The sequence below is a fragment of the Oncorhynchus keta genome, chromosome 34 (assembly GCF_023373465.1).
Source record: "Oncorhynchus keta strain PuntledgeMale-10-30-2019 chromosome 34, Oket_V2, whole genome shotgun sequence".
In the NCBI taxonomy this organism is placed as follows: Eukaryota; Metazoa; Chordata; class Actinopteri; order Salmoniformes; family Salmonidae; genus Oncorhynchus; species Oncorhynchus keta.
Genome location: NC_068454.1, coordinates 81,625,416 through 81,643,643, shown reverse-complemented (window position 1 = coordinate 81,643,643; position 18,228 = coordinate 81,625,416). Strand labels below are relative to the sequence as shown.

The 18,228-nt window shown below is 53.8% G+C and overlaps 1 protein-coding gene and 1 long non-coding RNA gene across 7 annotated transcripts in view; one reads left to right on the top strand and one right to left on the bottom strand.

Annotated features, from left to right (window-relative positions):
• ptpn3 (protein tyrosine phosphatase non-receptor type 3) overlaps positions 1–15,510 on the bottom strand; it is a 22,137-nt gene extending 6,627 nt beyond the window's left edge. The window contains exons 1-4 of the mRNA XM_052495574.1: positions 14,975–15,510; positions 14,658–14,752; positions 14,331–14,456; positions 14,149–14,191 (exon numbers count right to left, since the gene is read on the bottom strand). Of these exons, the coding sequence (XP_052351534.1) occupies positions 14,149–14,191; positions 14,331–14,456; positions 14,658–14,726 (238 nt within the window). The 5' untranslated portion in view covers positions 14,727–14,752; positions 14,975–15,510. The remainder of the gene's footprint in view (positions 1–14,148; positions 14,192–14,330; positions 14,457–14,657; positions 14,753–14,974) is intronic.
• On the top strand, positions 604–14,138 carry LOC127915368 (uncharacterized). Of its 6 annotated transcripts, XR_008091141.1 has the most exons (6): positions 604–1,792; positions 2,148–2,436; positions 4,176–4,311; positions 10,429–10,521; positions 12,350–12,544; positions 12,960–14,138. It is a non-coding gene; the product is annotated as an uncharacterized LOC127915368 (long non-coding RNA). The 6 variants fall into 6 exon arrangements; XR_008091146.1 differs by lacking the exons at positions 4,176–4,311; positions 10,429–10,521; positions 12,350–12,544 and adding an exon at positions 5,863–6,240; XR_008091142.1 differs by lacking the exons at positions 12,350–12,544; positions 12,960–14,138 and having other exon boundaries at positions 4,204–4,287; positions 10,429–10,715.
• Positions 15,511–18,228: the final 2,718 nt, after the last annotated feature.

Sequence of the window (18,228 nt, the reverse complement as noted above, 5' to 3'; positions counted from 1 at the left end):
GGGCTAAACAGTAGGGCGTCACTGGGCTCAGGCTAAACAGTAGGACGTCACTGGGCTCAGGCTAAACAGTAGGACGTCACTGGGCTCAGGCTAAACAGTAGGGCGTCGCTGGGCTAAACAGTAGGGCGTCGCTGGGCTAAACAGTAGGGCGTCACTGGGCTCAGGCTAAACAGTAGGGCGTCGCTGGGCTCAGGCTAAACAGTAGGACGTCACTGGGCTCAGGCTAAACAGTAGGGCGTCACTGGGCTCAGGCTAAACAGTAGGGCGTCACTGGGCTCAGGCTAAACAGTAGGGCGTCACTGGGCTAAACAGTAGGGCGTCACTGGGCTAAACAGTAGGGCGTCATTGGGCTCAGGCTAAACAGTAGGGCGTCGCTGGGCTCAGGCTAAACAGTAGGGCGTCACTGGGCTCAGGCTAAAACAGTTGGGCGTCACTGGGCTAAACAGTAGGGCGTCACTGGGCTCAGGCTAAAACAGTTGGGCGTCACTGGGCTAAACAGTAGGGCGTCACTGGGCTCAGGCTAAACAGTAGGGCGTCACTGGGCTCAGGGGCGTCAAAACAGTTGGCGTCACTGGGCTAAACAGTAGGGCGTCACTAAACAGTAGGGCGTCACTGGGCTAAACAGTAGGGCGTCACTGGGCTCAGGCTAAACAGTTGGGCGTCACTGGGCTCAGGCTAAACAGTTGGGCGTCACTGGGCTAAACAGTTGGGCGTCACTGGGCTCAGGCTAAACAATAGGGCGTCACTGGGCTAAACAGTAGGGCGTCACTGGGCAAAACAGTATGGCGTCACTGGGCTAAACAGTAGGGCGTCACTGGGCTAAACAGTTGGGCGTCACTGGGCTAAACAGTAGGGCGTCACTGGGCTAAACAGTAGGGCGTCACTGGGCTAAACAGTAGGGCGTCACTGGGCTAAACAGTAGGGCGCCACTGGGCTCAGGTTAAACAGTAGGACGTCACTGGGCTCAGGTTAAACAGTAGGCGTCACTGGGCTAAACATATAGGGCATCACTGGGCTAAACATATAGGGCGTCACTGGGCTAAACAGTTGGGCGTCACTGGGCTCAGGCTAAACAGTTGGGCGTCACTGGGCTTAGGCTAAACAGTAGGGCGTCACTGGGCTCAGGCTAAACAGTAGGGCGTCACTGGGCTCAGGCTAAACAGTAGGGCGTCACTGGGCTCAGGCTAAACAGTTGGGCGTCACTGGGCTCAGGCTAAACAGTTGGGCGTCACTGGGCTCAGGCTAAACAGTTGGGCGTCACTGGGCTCAGGCTAAACAATACGGCGTCACTGGGCTCAGGCTAAAAGTAGGGCGTCACTGGGCTCAGGCTAAACAGTAGGACGTCACTGGGCTCAGGTTAAACAGTAGGCGTCACTGGGCTAAACATATAGGGCGTCACTGGGCTAAACATAAAGGTCGTCACTGGGCTAAACATATAGGGCGTCACTGGGCTAAACAGTTGGGCGTCACTGGGCTAAACAGTTGGGCGTCACTGGGCTCGGGCTAAACAGTAGGGTGTCACTGGGCTCAGGCTAAACAGTTGGGCGTCACTGGGCTCAGGCTAAACAGTTGAGCGTCACTGGGCTCAGGCTAAACAGTTGGGCGTCACTGGGCTCAGGCTAAACAGTAGGGCGTCACTGGGCTCAGGCTAAACAGTTGGGCGTCACTGGGCTCAGGCTAAACAGTAGGGCGTCACTGGGCTCAGGCTAAACAGTTGGGCGTCACTGGGCTCAAGTTAAACAGTAGGGCGTCACTGGGCTCAGGCTAAACAATACGGCGTCACTGGGCTCAGGTTAAACAATACGGCGTCACTGGGCCCAGGCTAAAAAGTAGGGCGTCACTGGGCTCAGGCTAAACAGTAGACGTCACTGGGCTAAACATGTAGGGCGTCACTGGGCTAAACATATAGGGTGTCACTGGGCTAAACATATAGGGTGTCACTGGGCTAAACAGTTGGGCGTCACTGGGCTCAGAATAAACAGTTGGGCGTCACTGGGCTCAGGCTAAACAGTTAGGCATCACTGGGCTCAGGCTAAACAGTAGGGCGTCACTGGGCTCAGGCTAAACAGTTGGGCGTCACTGGGCTCAGGCTAAACAATAGGGCGTCACTGGGCTCAGGCTAAACAGTAGGGCGTCACTGGGCTCAGGCTAAACAGTAGGGCGTCACTGGGCTCAGGCTAAACAGTAGGGCGTCACTGGGCTCAGGCTAAACAATACGGCGTCACTGGGCTCAGGCTAAAAAGTAGGGCGTCACTGGGCTCAGGCTAAACAGTAGGGCGTCACTGGGCTCAGGCTAAACAATACGGCGTCACTGGGCTCAGGCTAAAAAGTAGGGCGTCACTGGGCTCAGGCTAAACAGTAGGGCGTCACTGGGCTCAGGCTAAACAGTAGGACGTCACTGGGCTCAGGTTAAACAGTAGGCGTCACTGGGCTCAGGTTAAAAAGTAGGCGTCACTGGGCTAAACATATAGGGCGTCACTGGGCTAAACATAAAGGTTGTCACTGGGCTAAACATATAGGGTGTCACTGGGCTAAACATATAGGGCGTCACTGGGCTAAACATAAAGGTCGTCACTGGGCTAAACATAAAGGTCGTCACTGGGCTAAACATATAGGGCGTCACTGGGCTAAACAGTTGGGCGACACTGGGCTCAGGCTAAACAGTAGGGCGTCACTGGGCTCAGGCTAAACAGTAGGGCGTCACTGGGCTCAGGCTAAACAGTAGGGCGTCACTGGGCTCAGGCTAAACAGTTGGGCGTCACTGGGCTCAGGCTAAACAGTTGGGCGTCACTGAGCTCAGGCTAAACAGTTGGGTGTCACTGGGCTCAGGCTAAACAATACGGCGTCACTGGGCTCAGGCTAAACAATACTGGGCTCAGGCTAAAAGTAGGGCATCACTGGGCTCAGGCTCACAGTAGGGCGTCACTGGGCTCAGGCTAAACAGTAGGGCGTCACTGGGCTCAGGCTAAACAGTAGGACGTCACTGGGCTCAGGTTAAACAGTAGGCGTCACTGGGCTAAACATATAGGGCGTCACTGGGCTAAACATAAAGGTCACTGGGCTAAACATATAGGGCGTCACTGGGGAAACATATAGGGCATCACTGGGCTAAACATAAAGGTTGTCACTGGGCTAAACAGTTGGGCGTCACTGGGCTCAGGCTAAACAGTTGGGCGTCACTGGGCTCAGGCTAAACAGTAGGGCGTCACTGGGCTCAGGCTAAACAGTAGGGCGTCACTGGGCTCAGGCTAAACAGTTGGGCGTCACTGGGCTCAGGCTAAACAGTTGGGCGTCACTGGGCTCAGGCTAAACAGTAGGGGCGTCACTGGGCTCAGGCTAAACAGTTGGGCGTCACTGGGCTCAGGCTAAACAGGTCACTGGGCTCAGGCTAAACAATAGGGCGTCACTGGGCTCAGGCTAAACAGGCTAAAAGTAGGGCGTCACTGGGCTCAGGTTAAACAGTAGGACGTCACTGGGCTCAGGTTAAACAGTAGGACGTCACTGGGCTCAGGTTAAACAGTAGGCGTCACTGGGCTACACAAAGGTCGTCACTGGCTAAACATATAGGGCGTCACTGGGCTAAACATATAGGGTGTCACTGGGCTAAACAGTTGGGCGTCACTGGGCTCAGAATAGACAGTTGGGCGTCACTGGGCTCAGAATAAACAGTTGGGCGTCACTGGGCTCAGAATAAACAGTTGGGCGTCACTGGGCTCAGGCTAAACAGTTGGGCGTCACTGGGCTCAGGCTAAACAGTAGGGCGTCACTGGGCTCAGGCTAAACAGTAGGGCGTCACTGGGCTCAGGCTAAACAGTAGGGCGTCACTGGGCTCAGGCTAAACAGTTGGGCGTCACTGGGCTAAACAGTAGGGCGTCACTGGGCTCAGGCTAAACAGTAGGGCGTCACTGGGCTCAGGCTAAACAGTACGGCGTCACTGGGCTCAGGCTAAACAGTAGGGCGTCACTGGGCTCAGGCTAAACAGTAGGGCGTCACTGGGCTCAGGCTAAACTGTAGGGCGTCACTGGGCTCAGGCTAAACAGTAGGGCGTCACTGGGCTCAGGCTAAACAATACGGCGTCACTGGGCTCAGGCTAAAAAGTAGGGCGTCACTGGGCTCAGGCTAAACAGTAGGGCGTCACTGGGCTCAGGCTAAACAGTAGGCGTCACTGGGCTCAGGTTAAACAGTAGGCGTCACTGGGCTCAGGTTAAACAGTAGGCGTCACTGGGCTAAACATATAGGGCGTCACTGGGCTAAACATATCGGGCGTCACTGGGCTAAACAAAGGTCGTCACTGGGCTAAACATATAGGGCGTCACTGGGCTAAACATATAGGGCGTCACTGGGCTAAACATATAGGGTGTCACTGGGCTAAACATATAGGGCGTCACTGGGCTAAACAGTACTGAGCTCAGGCTAAACAGTCACTGGGCTCAGGCTAAACAGTAGGCTAAGGTAGGGCGTCACTGGGCTCAGGCTAAACAGTTGGGCGTCACTGGGCTCGGCTAAACAGTAGGGCGTCACTGGGCTCAGGCTAAACAATACGGCGTCACTGGGCTCTGGCTAAACAGTAGGCGTCACTGGGCTCAGGCTAAACAATAGGCGTCACTGGGCTCAGGCTAAAAGTTGGGCGTCACTGGGCTCAGGCTAAACAGTAGGGCGTCACTGGGCTCAGGCTAAACAGTAGGGCGTCACTGGGCTCAGGCTAAACAGTAGGGCGTCACTGGGCTCAGGCTAAACAGTACGGCGTCACTGGGCTCAGGCTAAACAGTAGGGCGTCACTGGGCTCAGGCTAAACAGTAGGGCGTCACTGGGCTCAGGCTAAACAGTAGGGCGTCACTGGGCTCAGGCTAAACAGTAGGGCGTCACTGGGCTCAGGCTAAACAGTAGGGCGTCACTGGGCTCAGGCTAAACAGTAGGGCGTCACTGGGCTCAGGCTAAACAGTAGGACGTCACTGGGCTCAGGTTAAACAGTAGGCGTCACTGGGCTACACAAAGGTGGTCACTGGCTAAACATATAGGGCGTCACTGGGCTAAACATATAGGGTGTCACTGGGCTAAACAGTTGGGCGTCACTGGGCTCAGAATAGACAGTTGGGCGTCACTGGGCTCAGGCTAAACATTTGGGCGTCACTGGGCTCAGAATAGACAGTTGGGCGTCACTGGGCTCAGGCTAAACAGTTGGGCGTCACTGGGCTCAGGCTAAACAGTAGGGCGTCACTGGGCTCAGGCTAAAAGTAGGGCGTCACTGGGCTCAGGCTAAACAGTAGGGCGTCACTGGGCTCAGGCTAAACAGTAGGGCGTCACTGGGCTCAGGCTAAACAGTAGGGCGTCACTGGGCTCAGGCTAAACAGTAGGGCGTCACTGGGCTCAGGCTAAACAGTAGGGCGTCACTGGGCTCAGGTTAAACAGTAGGGCGTCACTGGGCTCAGGCTAAACAGTAGGGCGTCACTGGGCTCAGGCTAAACAGGGCGTCACTGGGCTCAGGCTAAACGTCACTGGGCTCAGGCTAAACAGTAGGGCGTCACTGGGCTCAGGCTAAACAGTAGGGCGTCACTGGGCTCAGGCTAAACAGTTGGGCGTCACTGGGCTCAGGCTAAACAGTAGGGCGTCACTGGGCTGAGGCTAAACAGTATGGCGTCACTGGGCTCAGGCTAAACAGTAGGGCGTCACTGGGCTCAGGCACTGGGCTCAAAACAGTAGGGCGTCACTGGGCTCAGGCTAAACAGTAGGGCGTCACTGGGCTCAGGCTAAACAGTACGGCGTCACTGGGCTCAGGCTAAACAGTAGGGCGTCACTGGGCTCAGGCTAAACAGTAGGGCGTCACTGGGCTCAGGCTAAACAGTAGGACGTCACTGGGCTCAGGTTAAACAGTAGGCGTCACTGGGCTCAGGTTAAACAGTGGGCGTCACTGGGCTAAACATATAGGGCGTCACTGGGCTAAACATAAAGGTCGTCACTGGGCTAAACATAAAGGTCGTCACTGGGCTAAACATATAGGGCGTCACTGGGCTAAACATATAGGGCGTCACTGGGCTAAACATATAGGGCGTCACTGGGCTAAACATATAGGGCGTCACTGGGCTCAGGCTAAACAGTAGGGCGTCACTGGGCTCAGGCTAAACAGTAGGGCGTCACTGGGCTCAGGCTAAACAGTAGGGCGTCACTGGGCTCAGGCTAAACAGTAGGGCGTCACTGGGCTCAGGCTAAACAGGTGGGCGTCACTGGGCTCAGGCTAAACAGGTGGGCGTCACTGGGCTCAGGCTAAACAGTTGGGCGCCCCGGGGTCAGGCTAAACAGTAGGGCGTCACTGGGCTCAGGCTAAACAGGCGTCACTGGGCTCAGGCTAAACAGGTGGGCGTCACTGGGCTCAGGCTAAACAGTTGGGCGCCCCGGGGTCAGGCTAAACAGTAGGGCGTCACTGGGCTCAGGCTAAACAGTTGGGCGTCACTGGGCTCAGGCTAAACAGTAGGGCGTCACTGGGCTCAGGCTAAACAGTGGGCGTCACTGGGCTCAGGCTAAACAGTAGGGCGTCACTGGGCTCAGGCTAAACAGTAGGGCGTCACTGGGCTCAGGCTAAAAGTAGGGCGTCACTGGGCTCAAACAGTTGGGCGTCACTGGGCTCAGGCTAAACAGTAGGGCGTCACTGGGCTCAGTAAACAGTTGGGCGTCACTGGGCTCAGGCTAAACAGTTGGGCGTCACTGGGCTCAGGCTAAACAGTAGGGCGTCACTGGGCTCAGGCTAAACAGTAGGGCGTCACTGGGCTCAGGCTAAACAGTAGGCGTCACTGGGCTCAGGCTAAAAGTAGGGCGTCACTGGGCTCAGGCTAAACAGTAGGGCGTCACTGGGCTCAGGTTAAACAGTAGGAACAGGTTAAACAGTAGGGCGTCACTGGGCTCAGGCTAAACAGTAGGCGTCACTGGGCTCAGGTTAAACAGTAGGCGTCACTGGGCTAAAAAGGTCAGGCTAAACAGTAGGGCGTCACTGGGCTAAACATATAGGGTGTCACTGGGCTAAACAGTTGGGCGTCACTGGGCTCAGAATAGACAGTTGGGCGTCACTGGGCTAAACAGTACTGGGCTCAGGGTTGGGCGTCACTGGGCTCAGGCTACATTGGGCGTCACTGGGCTCAGGCTAAACAGTTGGGCGTCACTGGGCTCAGGCTAAACAGTAGGGCGTCACTGGGCTCAGGCTAAACAGTAGGGCGTCACTGGGCTCAGGCTAAACAGTAGGGCGTCACTGGGCTCAGGCTAAACAGTAGGGCGTCACTGGGCTCAGGCTAAACAGTTGGGCGTCACTGGGCTCAGGCTAAACAGTAGGGCGTCACTGGGCTCAGGCTAAACAATACGGCGTCACTGGGCTCAGGCTAAACAGTAGGGCGTCACTGGGCTCAGGCTAAACAGTAGGGCGTCACTGGGCTCAGGCTAAACAGTAGGGCGTCACTGGGCTCAGGCTAAACAGTAGGGCGTCACTGGGCTCAGGCTAAACAATACGGCGTCACTGGGCTCAGGCTAAAAGTAGGGCGTCACTGGGCTCAGGCTAAACAGTAGGGCGTCACTGGGCTCAGGCTAAACAGTAGGGTCACTGGGCTCAGTCACTCACTGGGCTCAGGCTAAACAGTAGGGCGTCACTGGGCTCAGGCTAAACAGTAGGGCGTCACTGGGCTCAGGCTAAACAGTAGGGCGTCACTGGGCTCAGGCTAAACACTGGGCTCAGGCTAAAAGTAGGGCGTCACTGGGCTCAGGCTAAACAGTAGGGCGTCACTGGGCTCAGGCTAAACAGTAGGGCGTCACTGGGCTCAGGCTCAGTAGGCGTCACTGGGCTCAGGCTAAACAGTAGGGCGTCACTGGGCTCAGGCTAAACAGTAGGGCGTCACTGGGCTCAGGCTAAACAATCACTGGGCTAAAAAAGTAGGGCGTCACTGGGCTCAGGCTAAACAGTAGGGCGTCACTGGGCTCAGGGGCGTCACTGGGCTCAGGCTAAACAATACGGCGTCACTGGGCTCAGGCTAAAAAGTAGGGCATCACTTGGCTCAGGCTAAACAGTAGGGCGTCACTGGGCTCAGGCTAAACAGTAGGGCGTCACTGGGCTCAGGCTAAACAGTAGGACGTCACTGGGCTCAGGTTAAACAGTAGGCGTCACTGGGCTCAGGTTAAACAGTGGGCGTCACTGGGCTAAACATATAGGGCGTCACTGGGCTAAACATAAAGGTCGTCACTGGGCTAAACATAAAGGTCGTCACTGGGCTAAACATATAGGGCGTCACTGGGCTAAACATATAGGGCGTCACTGGGCTAAACATATAGGGCGTCACTGGGCTAAACATAAAGGGCGTCACTGGGCTAAACATATAGGGCGTCACTGGGCTAAACATAAAGGTCAGTCACTGGGGCTACAACAGTGGGCGTCACTGGGCTCAGGCTAAACAGTAGGGCGTCACTGGGCTCAGGCTAAACAGTAGGGCGTCACTGGGCGGCACTGGGCTCAGGGCTAAAACAGTTGGGCGTCACTGGGCTCAGGCTAAACAGTAGGGCGTCACTGGGCTCAGGCTAAACAGTAGGGCGTCACTGGGCTCAGGCTAAACAGTAGGGCGTCACTGGGCTCAGGCTAAACAGTTGGCGTCACTGGGCTCAGGCTAAACAGTAGGGCGTCACTGGGCTCAGGCTAAACAGTAGGGCGTCACTGGGCTCAGGCTAAACAGTAGGCGTCACTGGGCTCAGGCTAAAAATTGGCACTGGGCTCAGGCTAAACAATACGGCGTCACTGGGCTCAGGCTAAAAAGTAGGGCGTCACTGGGCTCAGGCTAAACAGTAGGGCGTCACTGGGCTCAGGCTAAACAGTAGGGCGTCACTGGGCTCAGGCTAAACAGTAGGACGTCACTGGGCTCAGGTTAAACAGTAGGCGTCACTGGGCTAAACAGTGGGCGTCACTAAACAGTAGGGCGTCACTGGGCTCAGGTCTAAAACATAAAGTAGGGGCGTCACGGGCACTAGGGCGTCACTGGGCTATAAGGGCGTCACTGGGCTAAACATATAACTGGGCTCACTGGCTAAACATATAGGGCGTCACTGGGCTCAGGCTAAACAGTAGGGCGTCACTGGGCTCAGGCTAAACAGTAGGGCGTCACTGGGCTCAGGCTAAACAGTAGGGCGTCACTGGGCTCAGGCTAAACAGTAGGGCGTCACTGGGCTCAGGCTAAACAGGGCGTCACTGGGCTCAGGCTAAACAGTAAACCCGGGTCAGTAAACAGTAGGCGTCACTGGGCTCAGGCTAAACAGTAGGCGTCACTGGGCTCAGGCTAAACAGTGGGCGTCACTGGGCTCAGGCTAAACAGTATGGGCGTCACTGGGCTCAGGCTAAACAGTAGGGCGTCACTGGGCTCAAAACAGTAGGGCGTCACTGGGCTCAGGCTAAAAAGTGGGCGTCACTGGGCTCAGGCTAAACAGTAGGGCGTCACTGGGCTCAGGCTAAACAGTAGGGCGTCACTGGGCTCAGGCTAAACAGTAGGGCGTCACTGGGCTCAGGCTAAACAGTAGGGCGTCACTGGGCTCAGGCTAAACAGTAGGGTCACTGTCACTGGGCTCAGGGCTCAGGCTAAACAGTAGGGCGTCACTGGGCTCAGGCTAAACAGTAGGGCGTCACTGGGCTCAGGTTAAACAGTAGGCGTCACTGGGCTCACAAAGGTGGTCACTGGCTAAACAGTATAGGGCGTCACTGGGCTAAACATAGCACTGGGCTAAACAGTTGGGCGTCACTGGGCTCAGAATAGACAGTTGGGCGTCACTGGGCTCAGAATAAACAGTTGGGCGTCACTGGGCTCACAGTTGGGCGTCACTGGGCTCAGGCTAAACAGTAGGGCGTCACTGGGCTCAGGCTAAACAGTAGGGCGTCACTGGGCTCAGGCTAAACAGTAGGGCGTCACTGGGCTCAGGCTAAACAGTTGGGCGTCACTGGGCTCAGGCTAAACAGTTGGGCGTCACTGGGCTCAGGCTAAAAGGCTAAACAGTAGGGCGTCACTGGGCTCAGGCTAAACAATACGGCGTCACTGGGCTCAGGCTAAAAGTAGGGCGTCACTGGGCTCAGGCTAAACAGTAGGGCGTCACTGGGCTCAGGCTAAACAGTAGGGCGTCACTGGGCTCAGGCTAAACAGTAGGGCGTCACTGGGCTCAGGCTAAACAGTAGGGCGTCACTGGGCTCAGGCTAAACAGTAGGGCGTCACTGGGCTCAGGCTAAACAATACGGCGTCACTGGGCTCAGGCTAAAAAGTAGGGCGTCACTGGGCTCAGGCTAAACAGTAGGGCGTCACTGGGCTCAGGCTAAACAGTAGGACGTCACTGGGCTCAGGTTAAACAGTAGGCGTCACTGGGCTAAACATATAGGGCGTCACTGGGCTAAACATATCGGGCGTCACTGGGCTAGGTTAAACAAAGGTCACTGGGCTAAACATATAGGGCGTCACTGGGCTAAACATATAGGGCGTCACTGGGCTAAACATATAGGGTGTCACTGGGCTAAACATAAAGGTCGTCACTGGGCTAAACAGTTAGGGCGTCACTGGGCTCAGGCTAAACAGTTGGGCGTCACTGGGCTCAGGCTAAACAGTTGGGCGTCACTGGGCTCAGGCTAAACAGTAGGGCGTCACTGGGCTCAGGCTAAACAGTTGGGCGTCACTGGGCTCAGGCTAAACAGTAGGGCGTCACTGGGCTCAGGCTAAACAGTACGGGCGTCACTGGGCTCAGGCTAAACAATACGGCGTCACTGGGCTCAGGCTAAACAATACGGCGTCACTGGGCTCAGGCTAAAAAGTAGGGCGTCACTGGGCTCAGGCTAAACAATACGGCGTCACTGGGCTCAGGCTAAAAAGTTGGGCGTCACTGGGCTCAGGCTAAAAAGTAGGGCGTCACTGGGCTCAGGCTAAACAATACGGCGTCACTGGGCTCAGGCTAAAAAGTAGGGCGTCACTGGGCTCAGGCTAAACAATACGGCGTCACTGGGCTCAGGCTAAACAGTAGGGCGTCACTGGGCTCAGGCTAAACAGTAGGGCGTCACTGGGCTCAGGCTAAACAGTAGGGCGTCACTGGGCTCAGGCTAAACAATACGGCGTCACTGGGCTCAGGCTAAAAAGTAGGGCGTCACTGGGCTCAGGCTAAACAGTAGGGCGTCACTGGGCTCAGGCTAAACAGTAGGACGTCACTGGGCTCAGGTTAAACAGTAGGCGTCACTGGGCTACAGGTGGTCACTGGCTAAACATATAGGCGTCACTGGGCTAAACATATAGGCTGGCTAAACAGTTAGGGCGTCACTGGGCTCAAACAGACAGTTGGGCGTCACTGGGGCTAAACAGTTGGGCGTCACTGGGCTCAGAATAGACAGTTGGGCGTCACTGGGCTCAGGCTAAACAGTGGGCGTCACTGGGCTCAGGCTAAACAGTAGGGCGTCACTGGGCTCAGGCTAAACAGTAGGGCGTCACTGGGCTCAGGCTAAAAGTAGGGCGTCACTGGGCTCAGGCTAAACAGTAGGCGTCACTGGGCTCAGGCTAAAGGTGGTCACTGGGCTCAGGCTAAAACAGTAGGGCGTCACTGGGCTCAGGCTAAACAGTAGGGCGTCACTGGGCTCAGGCTAAACAGTTGGGCGTCACTGGGCTCAGGCTAAACAGTAGGGCGTCACTGGGCTCAGGCTAAACAGTAGGGCGTCACTGGGCTCAGGCTAAACAGTACGGCGTCACTGGGCTCAGGCTAAAAAGTAGGGCGTCACTGGGCTCAGGCTAAACAGTTGGGCGTCACTGGGCTCAGGCTAAACAGTAGGGCGTCACTGGGCTCAGGCTAAACAATACGGGCTCACGTCACTGGGCTCAGGCTAAACAGTAGGGCGTCACTGGGCTCAGGCTAAACAATACGGCGTCACTGGGCGTCACTGGGCTCAGGCTAAACAGTAGGGCGTCACTGGGCTCAGGCTAAACAGTAGGGCGTCACTGGGCTCAGGCTAAACAAGTAGGGGTCACTGGGCTCAGGCTAAACAGTAGGGCGTCACTGGGCTCAGGCTAAACAGTAGGGCTAAACAGTTGGCATCACTGGGCTCAGGCTAAACAGTAGGGCGTCACTGGGCTCAGGCTAAACAGTAGGGCGTCACTGGGCTCAGGCTAAACAGTAGGGCGTCACTGGGCTCAGGTTAAACAGTAGGCGTCACTGGGCTCAGGTTAAACAGTGGGCGTCACTGGGCTCAAACATAAAGGTCGTCACTGGGCTAAACATAAAGGTCGTCACTGGGCTAAACATATAGGGCGTCACTGGGCTAAACATATAGGGCGTCACTGGGCTAAACATATAGGGCGTCACTGGGCTAAACATATAGGGCGTCACTGGGCTAAACATATAGGGCGTCACTGGGCTCAGGCTAAACAGTAGGGCGTCACTGGGCTCAGGCTAAACAGTAGGGCGTCACTGGGCTCAGGCTAAACAGTAGGGCGTCACTGGGCTCAGGCTAAACAGTAGGGCGTCACTGGGCTCAGGCTAAACAGGTGGGCGTCACTGGGCTCAGGCTAAACAGGTGGGCGTCACTGGGCTCAGGCTAAACAGTTGGGCGTCACTGGGCTAAACAGTAAAGGGCAAACAGGTGGGCATCACTGGGCGGTGGGCGTCACTGGGCTCAGGCTAAACAGTAGGGCGTCACTGGGCTAAACAGGCGTCACTGGGCTAAACAGTTGGGCGTCACTGGGCTCAAGTTAAACAGTAGGGCGTCACTGGGCTCAGGCTAAACAGGTGGGCGTCACTGGGCTCAGGCTAAACAGTAGGGCGTCACTGGGCTCAGGCTAAACAGTAGGGCGTCACTGGGCTCAGGCTAAACAGTAGGGCGTCACTGGGCTCAGGCTAAACAGGTGGGCGTCACTGGGCTCAGGCTAAACAGTAGGGCGTCACTGGGCTCAGGCTAAACAGTAGGGCGTCACTGGGCTCAGGCTAAACAGGTGGGCGTCACTGGGCTCAGGCTAAACAGTTGGGCGCCCCGGGGTCAGGATAAACAGTAGGGCGTCACTGGGCTCAGGCTAAACAATACGGCGTCACTGGGCTCAGGCTAAACAGTAGGGCGTCACTGGGCTCAGGCTAAACAGTAGGACGTCACTGGGCTCAGGTTAAACAGTAGGCGTCACTGGGCTAAACATAAAGGTTGTCACTGGGCTAAACATATAGGGCGTCACTGGGCTAAACATATAGGGTGTCACTGGGCTAAACAGTTGGGCGTCACTGGGCTCAGAATAGACAGTTGGGCGTCACTGGGCTCAGAATAAACATTGGGCGTCACTGGGCTCAGGCTAAACAGTTGGGCGTCACTGGGCTCAGGCTAAACAGTAGGGCGTCACTGGGCTCAGGCTAAACAGTTGGGCGTCACTGGGCTAAACAGTAGGGCGTCACTGGGCTCAGGCTAAACAGTAGGGCGTCACTGGGCTCAGGCTAAACAGTTGGGCGTCACTGGGCTCAGGCTAAACAATACGGCGTCACTGGGCTCAGGCTAAACAGTTGGGCGTCACTGGGCTCAGGCTAAACAGTAGGGCGTCACTGGGCTCAGGCTAAACAGTAGGGCGTCACTGGGCTCAGGCTAAACAGTAGGGCGTCACTGGGCTCAGGCTAAACAATACGGCGTCACTGGGCTCAGGCTAAACAGTAGGGCGTCACTGGGCTCAGGCTAAACAGTAGGCGTCACTGGGCTAAACATATAGGGTGTCACTGGGCTGAACATATAGGTCGTCACTGGGCTAAACATAAAGGTCGTCACTGGGCTAAACATAAAGGTCGTCACTGGGCTAAACATAAAGGTCGTCACTGGGCTAAACATAAAGGTCGTCACTGGGCTAAACATAAAGGTCGTCACTGGGCTAAACATATAGGGCGTCACTGGGCTAAACATATAGGGCGTCACTGGGCTCAGGCTAAACAGTTGGGCGTCACTGGGCTCAGAATAAACAGTTGGGCGTCACTGGGCTCAGGCTAAACAGTTGGGCGTCACTGGGCTCAGGCTAAACAGTAGGGCGTCACTGGGCTCTGGTTAAACAGTAGGGCGTCACTGGGCTCAGGCTAAACAGTTGGGCGTCACTGGGCTCAGGCTAAACAGTAGGGCGTCACTGGGCTCAGGCCAAGGTCTCATTTAGTGTTTCTTACCTTTCAGCTGCTTCTTCAGTGGTTTGTTGGCCTCCAGCCACCTCTGCAAGACAAACTATGTTAATCAAAGACATGATGCTACATTCACCATCTGTTGTGTGCGTTTTAGAGTATTCACTAAGTGTGTGTGTGTAGCTACTCACAGGAGAGCGTGTTTGAGCTGTGTTAGTGTAGCTACTCACAGGAGAGTGTGTTTGAGTGACGATGGTGGTGTTGGAGTCTCGTAGCTGCAGACTGAAGAAGTGTCTCTCCAGCAGACCCAGCTGGTTACACACCTGCTCCAGTAAAACCTCACCTGCATCCTGCTTCTGAGAGACGCAAAACACACCTTATACCGGGAGTCAGTCAGTCTGTGTGTGTGTGATATATTGCAGTACAGTGTGTTTTGGTAAAGCCTTTCTAGTGAGTATGTTCTCCAGGTCAAGGTTGTGTATTGAGATCAATGGGAAGCTGAGATCTGAGTCTCCCGGTCTATCATTCCCACTCTACTCAGGACTGTGTGTACTCACGTTGACTGTAAAGGTCTGGATAGTGTTGTCCAGTAGTTGAACCAAACACAGTAGATCAGGTTTGGGCATGTCTGTTACAGCAGGTTACTCAACCTCTTACACACACACACACACACACACACACACACACACACACACACACACACACACACACACACACACACACACACACACACACACACACACACACACACACACACACACACACACACACACACACACACACACACACACACACACACACACACACGTCTATCAGTGTCCAAAATGTGCACGCACAGCAGTATTCTAGAATATTGGACCATTGGCTTTCATACTTTTCTAATTCTCAATGCGGCTCAAGCTATTTCTCCAACTGTCAACACATTCAAATCAATAGAGGGACGAGTATGTGGAGCCGCGTTGGTTTCGGAATGTTGGGGAGGTACCCGTTATGGCTGTGTGTTCCCCCCTGCAGACTGGTCTCAGAGCTGCGTTGGTTGGGAATGTTGGGGAGGTACCCGTTATGGCTGTGTGTTCCCCCCTGCAGACTGGTCTCAGAGCTGCGTTGGTTGGGAATGTTGGGGAGGTACCCGTTATGGCTGTGTGTTCCCCCCTGCAGACTGGTCTCAGAGCTGCGTTGGTTGGGAATGTTGGGGAGGTACCCGTTATGGCTGTGTGTTCCCCCCTGCAGACTGGTCTCAGAGCTGCGTTGGTTGGGAATGTTGGGGAGGTACCCGTTATGGCTGTGTGTTCCCCCCTGCAGACTGGTCTCAGAGCCGCGTTGGTTGGGAATGTTGGGGAGGTACCCGTTATGGCTGTGTGTTCCCCCCTGCAGACTGGTCTCAGAGCCGCGTTGGTTGGGAATGTTGGGGAGGTACCCGTTATGGCTGTGTGTTCCCCCCTGCAGACTGGTCTCAGAGCCGCGTTGGTTGGAAATGTTGGGGAGGTACCCGTTATGGCTGTGTGTTCCCCCCTGCAGACTGGTCTCAGAGCAGCGTAGCTATGTCACAATGGGACGCGGGACTGTCACGTCTCTGTGTCTTTGCACTCTGAATTACGCGTCACTCACTCACACACACACACACACACTGACACAACCCTCAGTCCATCTCTCCACAACCTGGGGAGAGAACACACACACACACATCTTAATGAAACACCTCCAGACTCTGGAAACTGTGATGATATCTGCTCATGTAGTTTAGCCCCTCCCTAAGGATGACATCGTCTGCAGTGAACAGCTCCTTTTCTACTTCACACACACACACACACACACAGTGAGTAATTTGTGTGTCTGAAGCAATAGCATGCTACAATGAGTAATGCAGTGTGTATGTTGGTAATACATTATTATCTGTCCAGAGTCTTAACATGTCCTTTTTCCCTGTTCTCTCCTCCACCCTGTGCAGACTGCTGAATGATAAGAATGTTAAATATTGTCAGAGACAAGCTGGTCCATCCACAGGCCTAGGAACTGATCTCAGATCTACATGCACACACACGAACTGCAGTGTTGTTTACACACCAGTTCTGCTGGGCATCCCACTAACCCATACTTTTAATAACAGCCCTGTGTGTGTGTGCTTGTTAATGTAGGCTGAGGGGAGTGGGACAGGTCTTTTTGTAGGTCTCTCTCTCTCTCACACACACACACACACACACACACACACACACACACACACACACACACGTTAATCTGAATACTTTGAATACATTACAGTGAGTAGAGCACTCTCTCACGCCTGATTTTCCATGATGATAATGACATTCACACCAGTTAAACTGAGCTGCCTAAACTATTTTAGGACAGAGTTTTTTGCCAAGTCTAGACTGTTGAGTGGGCAGTATTGGTATACAACATTGCCTATTTAAAGTGTGTCAACTAGGCCTGAGATTTGCACCTGGTTGCATTGGCAAACTTGTTTTCAGATGAGCAACGTCATCTCGGTTATCGATTAAACTAGTGTATCGCAATGATTAACACGGAGAATAAGATAACCTACCATATAGTATATTGGACGTTATTTGAAACATACAGCCTCGACGTGAACTTTAAACTAAGTAGGCTCTATGAACGACCAACATAAACGTAGCCTAATGTTATAGGTTATTCTGCTGCTACGCTCAACATGCCATTCAGCAACTTTAACGTTACTTCACTTCAGATATCAAGTTGATCCTGGAGGTTTGTTAGGAGAACACAGACAATCTAGCTCGAGAAGATCAGTTAAAATACCTCAGTAGTCCTGGATTTGGGAACTTTGTCATGTCCGTTGATACTACCGCTGTTAAAAACCTTGGAACTGGGCGCGTCGCGCGGGCAGGTGGAGGTAAATATCCGGAAAGAGATATTCCCGCTGCCCCGCCTCTTCACAATGCGCGCTCCCGCCTTGATGGATGCGTGTTCTGGTCCTCAACCACCCCCGCTGTAGCCTACAGCATATCATATTCTTTCATCAGAGGAAGAAGATATCATGTCATCTATTCACGCAGCCCTACAGAACTGTAGAGTGACACTCTGATTCACCAGAACAAGGGGTGGAATATACTTTGAAAAAAAGCTCAACTTCCAGAGATGTGAAAGTGAAACCCGGTCTAGGTTCTTGGCTGGTCCGCAAAAGAGTGGAGTCCCTCCGGATTTGTTCATTGGGACTACTTTGGGAACGAATCATTCTTTCCTTCCTTCCTTGAAGTAGCCTATGTTACTTATTCATATGACAAAACGAATGGTGTCTCAGCATAGCTTCCACATGTCCTATTACATTTACATTTAAGTCATTTAGCAGACGCTCTTATCCAGAGCGACTTACAATCGTGAGGAGGCTCATCCATGGTCCATTCAGGGGCTCGCACCCTCTCTTAAAGCAGCGTCATCTCCTTGTCTCCTCTCCAATATCTCAATCGTCAAATGACTCCATCTCATTGTCTCTTCTCCTCGTTCATCTGTACTCATCCTTAAAGTCAGATATCTCCAGTTGTTCCATTCCAGGGCAGATGAAGAGAATGAAACCTGTCTAATTACATCCCCAATTAAAATGTGATTTTCTTATCCGATCGAGACAATCACATTACTATCAATGTACCGGTCTGTGTCCTAACAGAATATGTTGTAATCCAATGTCAAACAGCCTGTAATTTACTCCCATAGAACCTCTCTGGGGTCCTGCTGCCATCTACAGGGAAGTTGAGGTACTGCTGAAGCGGGTGTTCGTTTGTTTTTTCAATTCGTGGCGAATTAATTTGTGTAGACAACCAGGTGAGGGGAGATCCTAACTAATCAATGGCGTTAATTGATCAATCAAGTACAAGGGAGTAGCAAAAATCCACTGACACTCTGGCCCACCTAGGACAAGGGTGGGCAAACGTTTTGGTTCGAGGGCCGCACAGATTTTGGGGGGGACTGATTTGTTTGTCAAAATCAATTTGCAGGCCAGAAAAGGCGGAGTTATTTGACAATGTATAGTGTAGGTCCATTATAATTTATATAAATATATAGTATATAAATATATAGTGTAGGTCCATTATAATTTATATAAATATATATTGTTGATCCATTATAATTTATATAAATATATAGTGTAGGTCCATT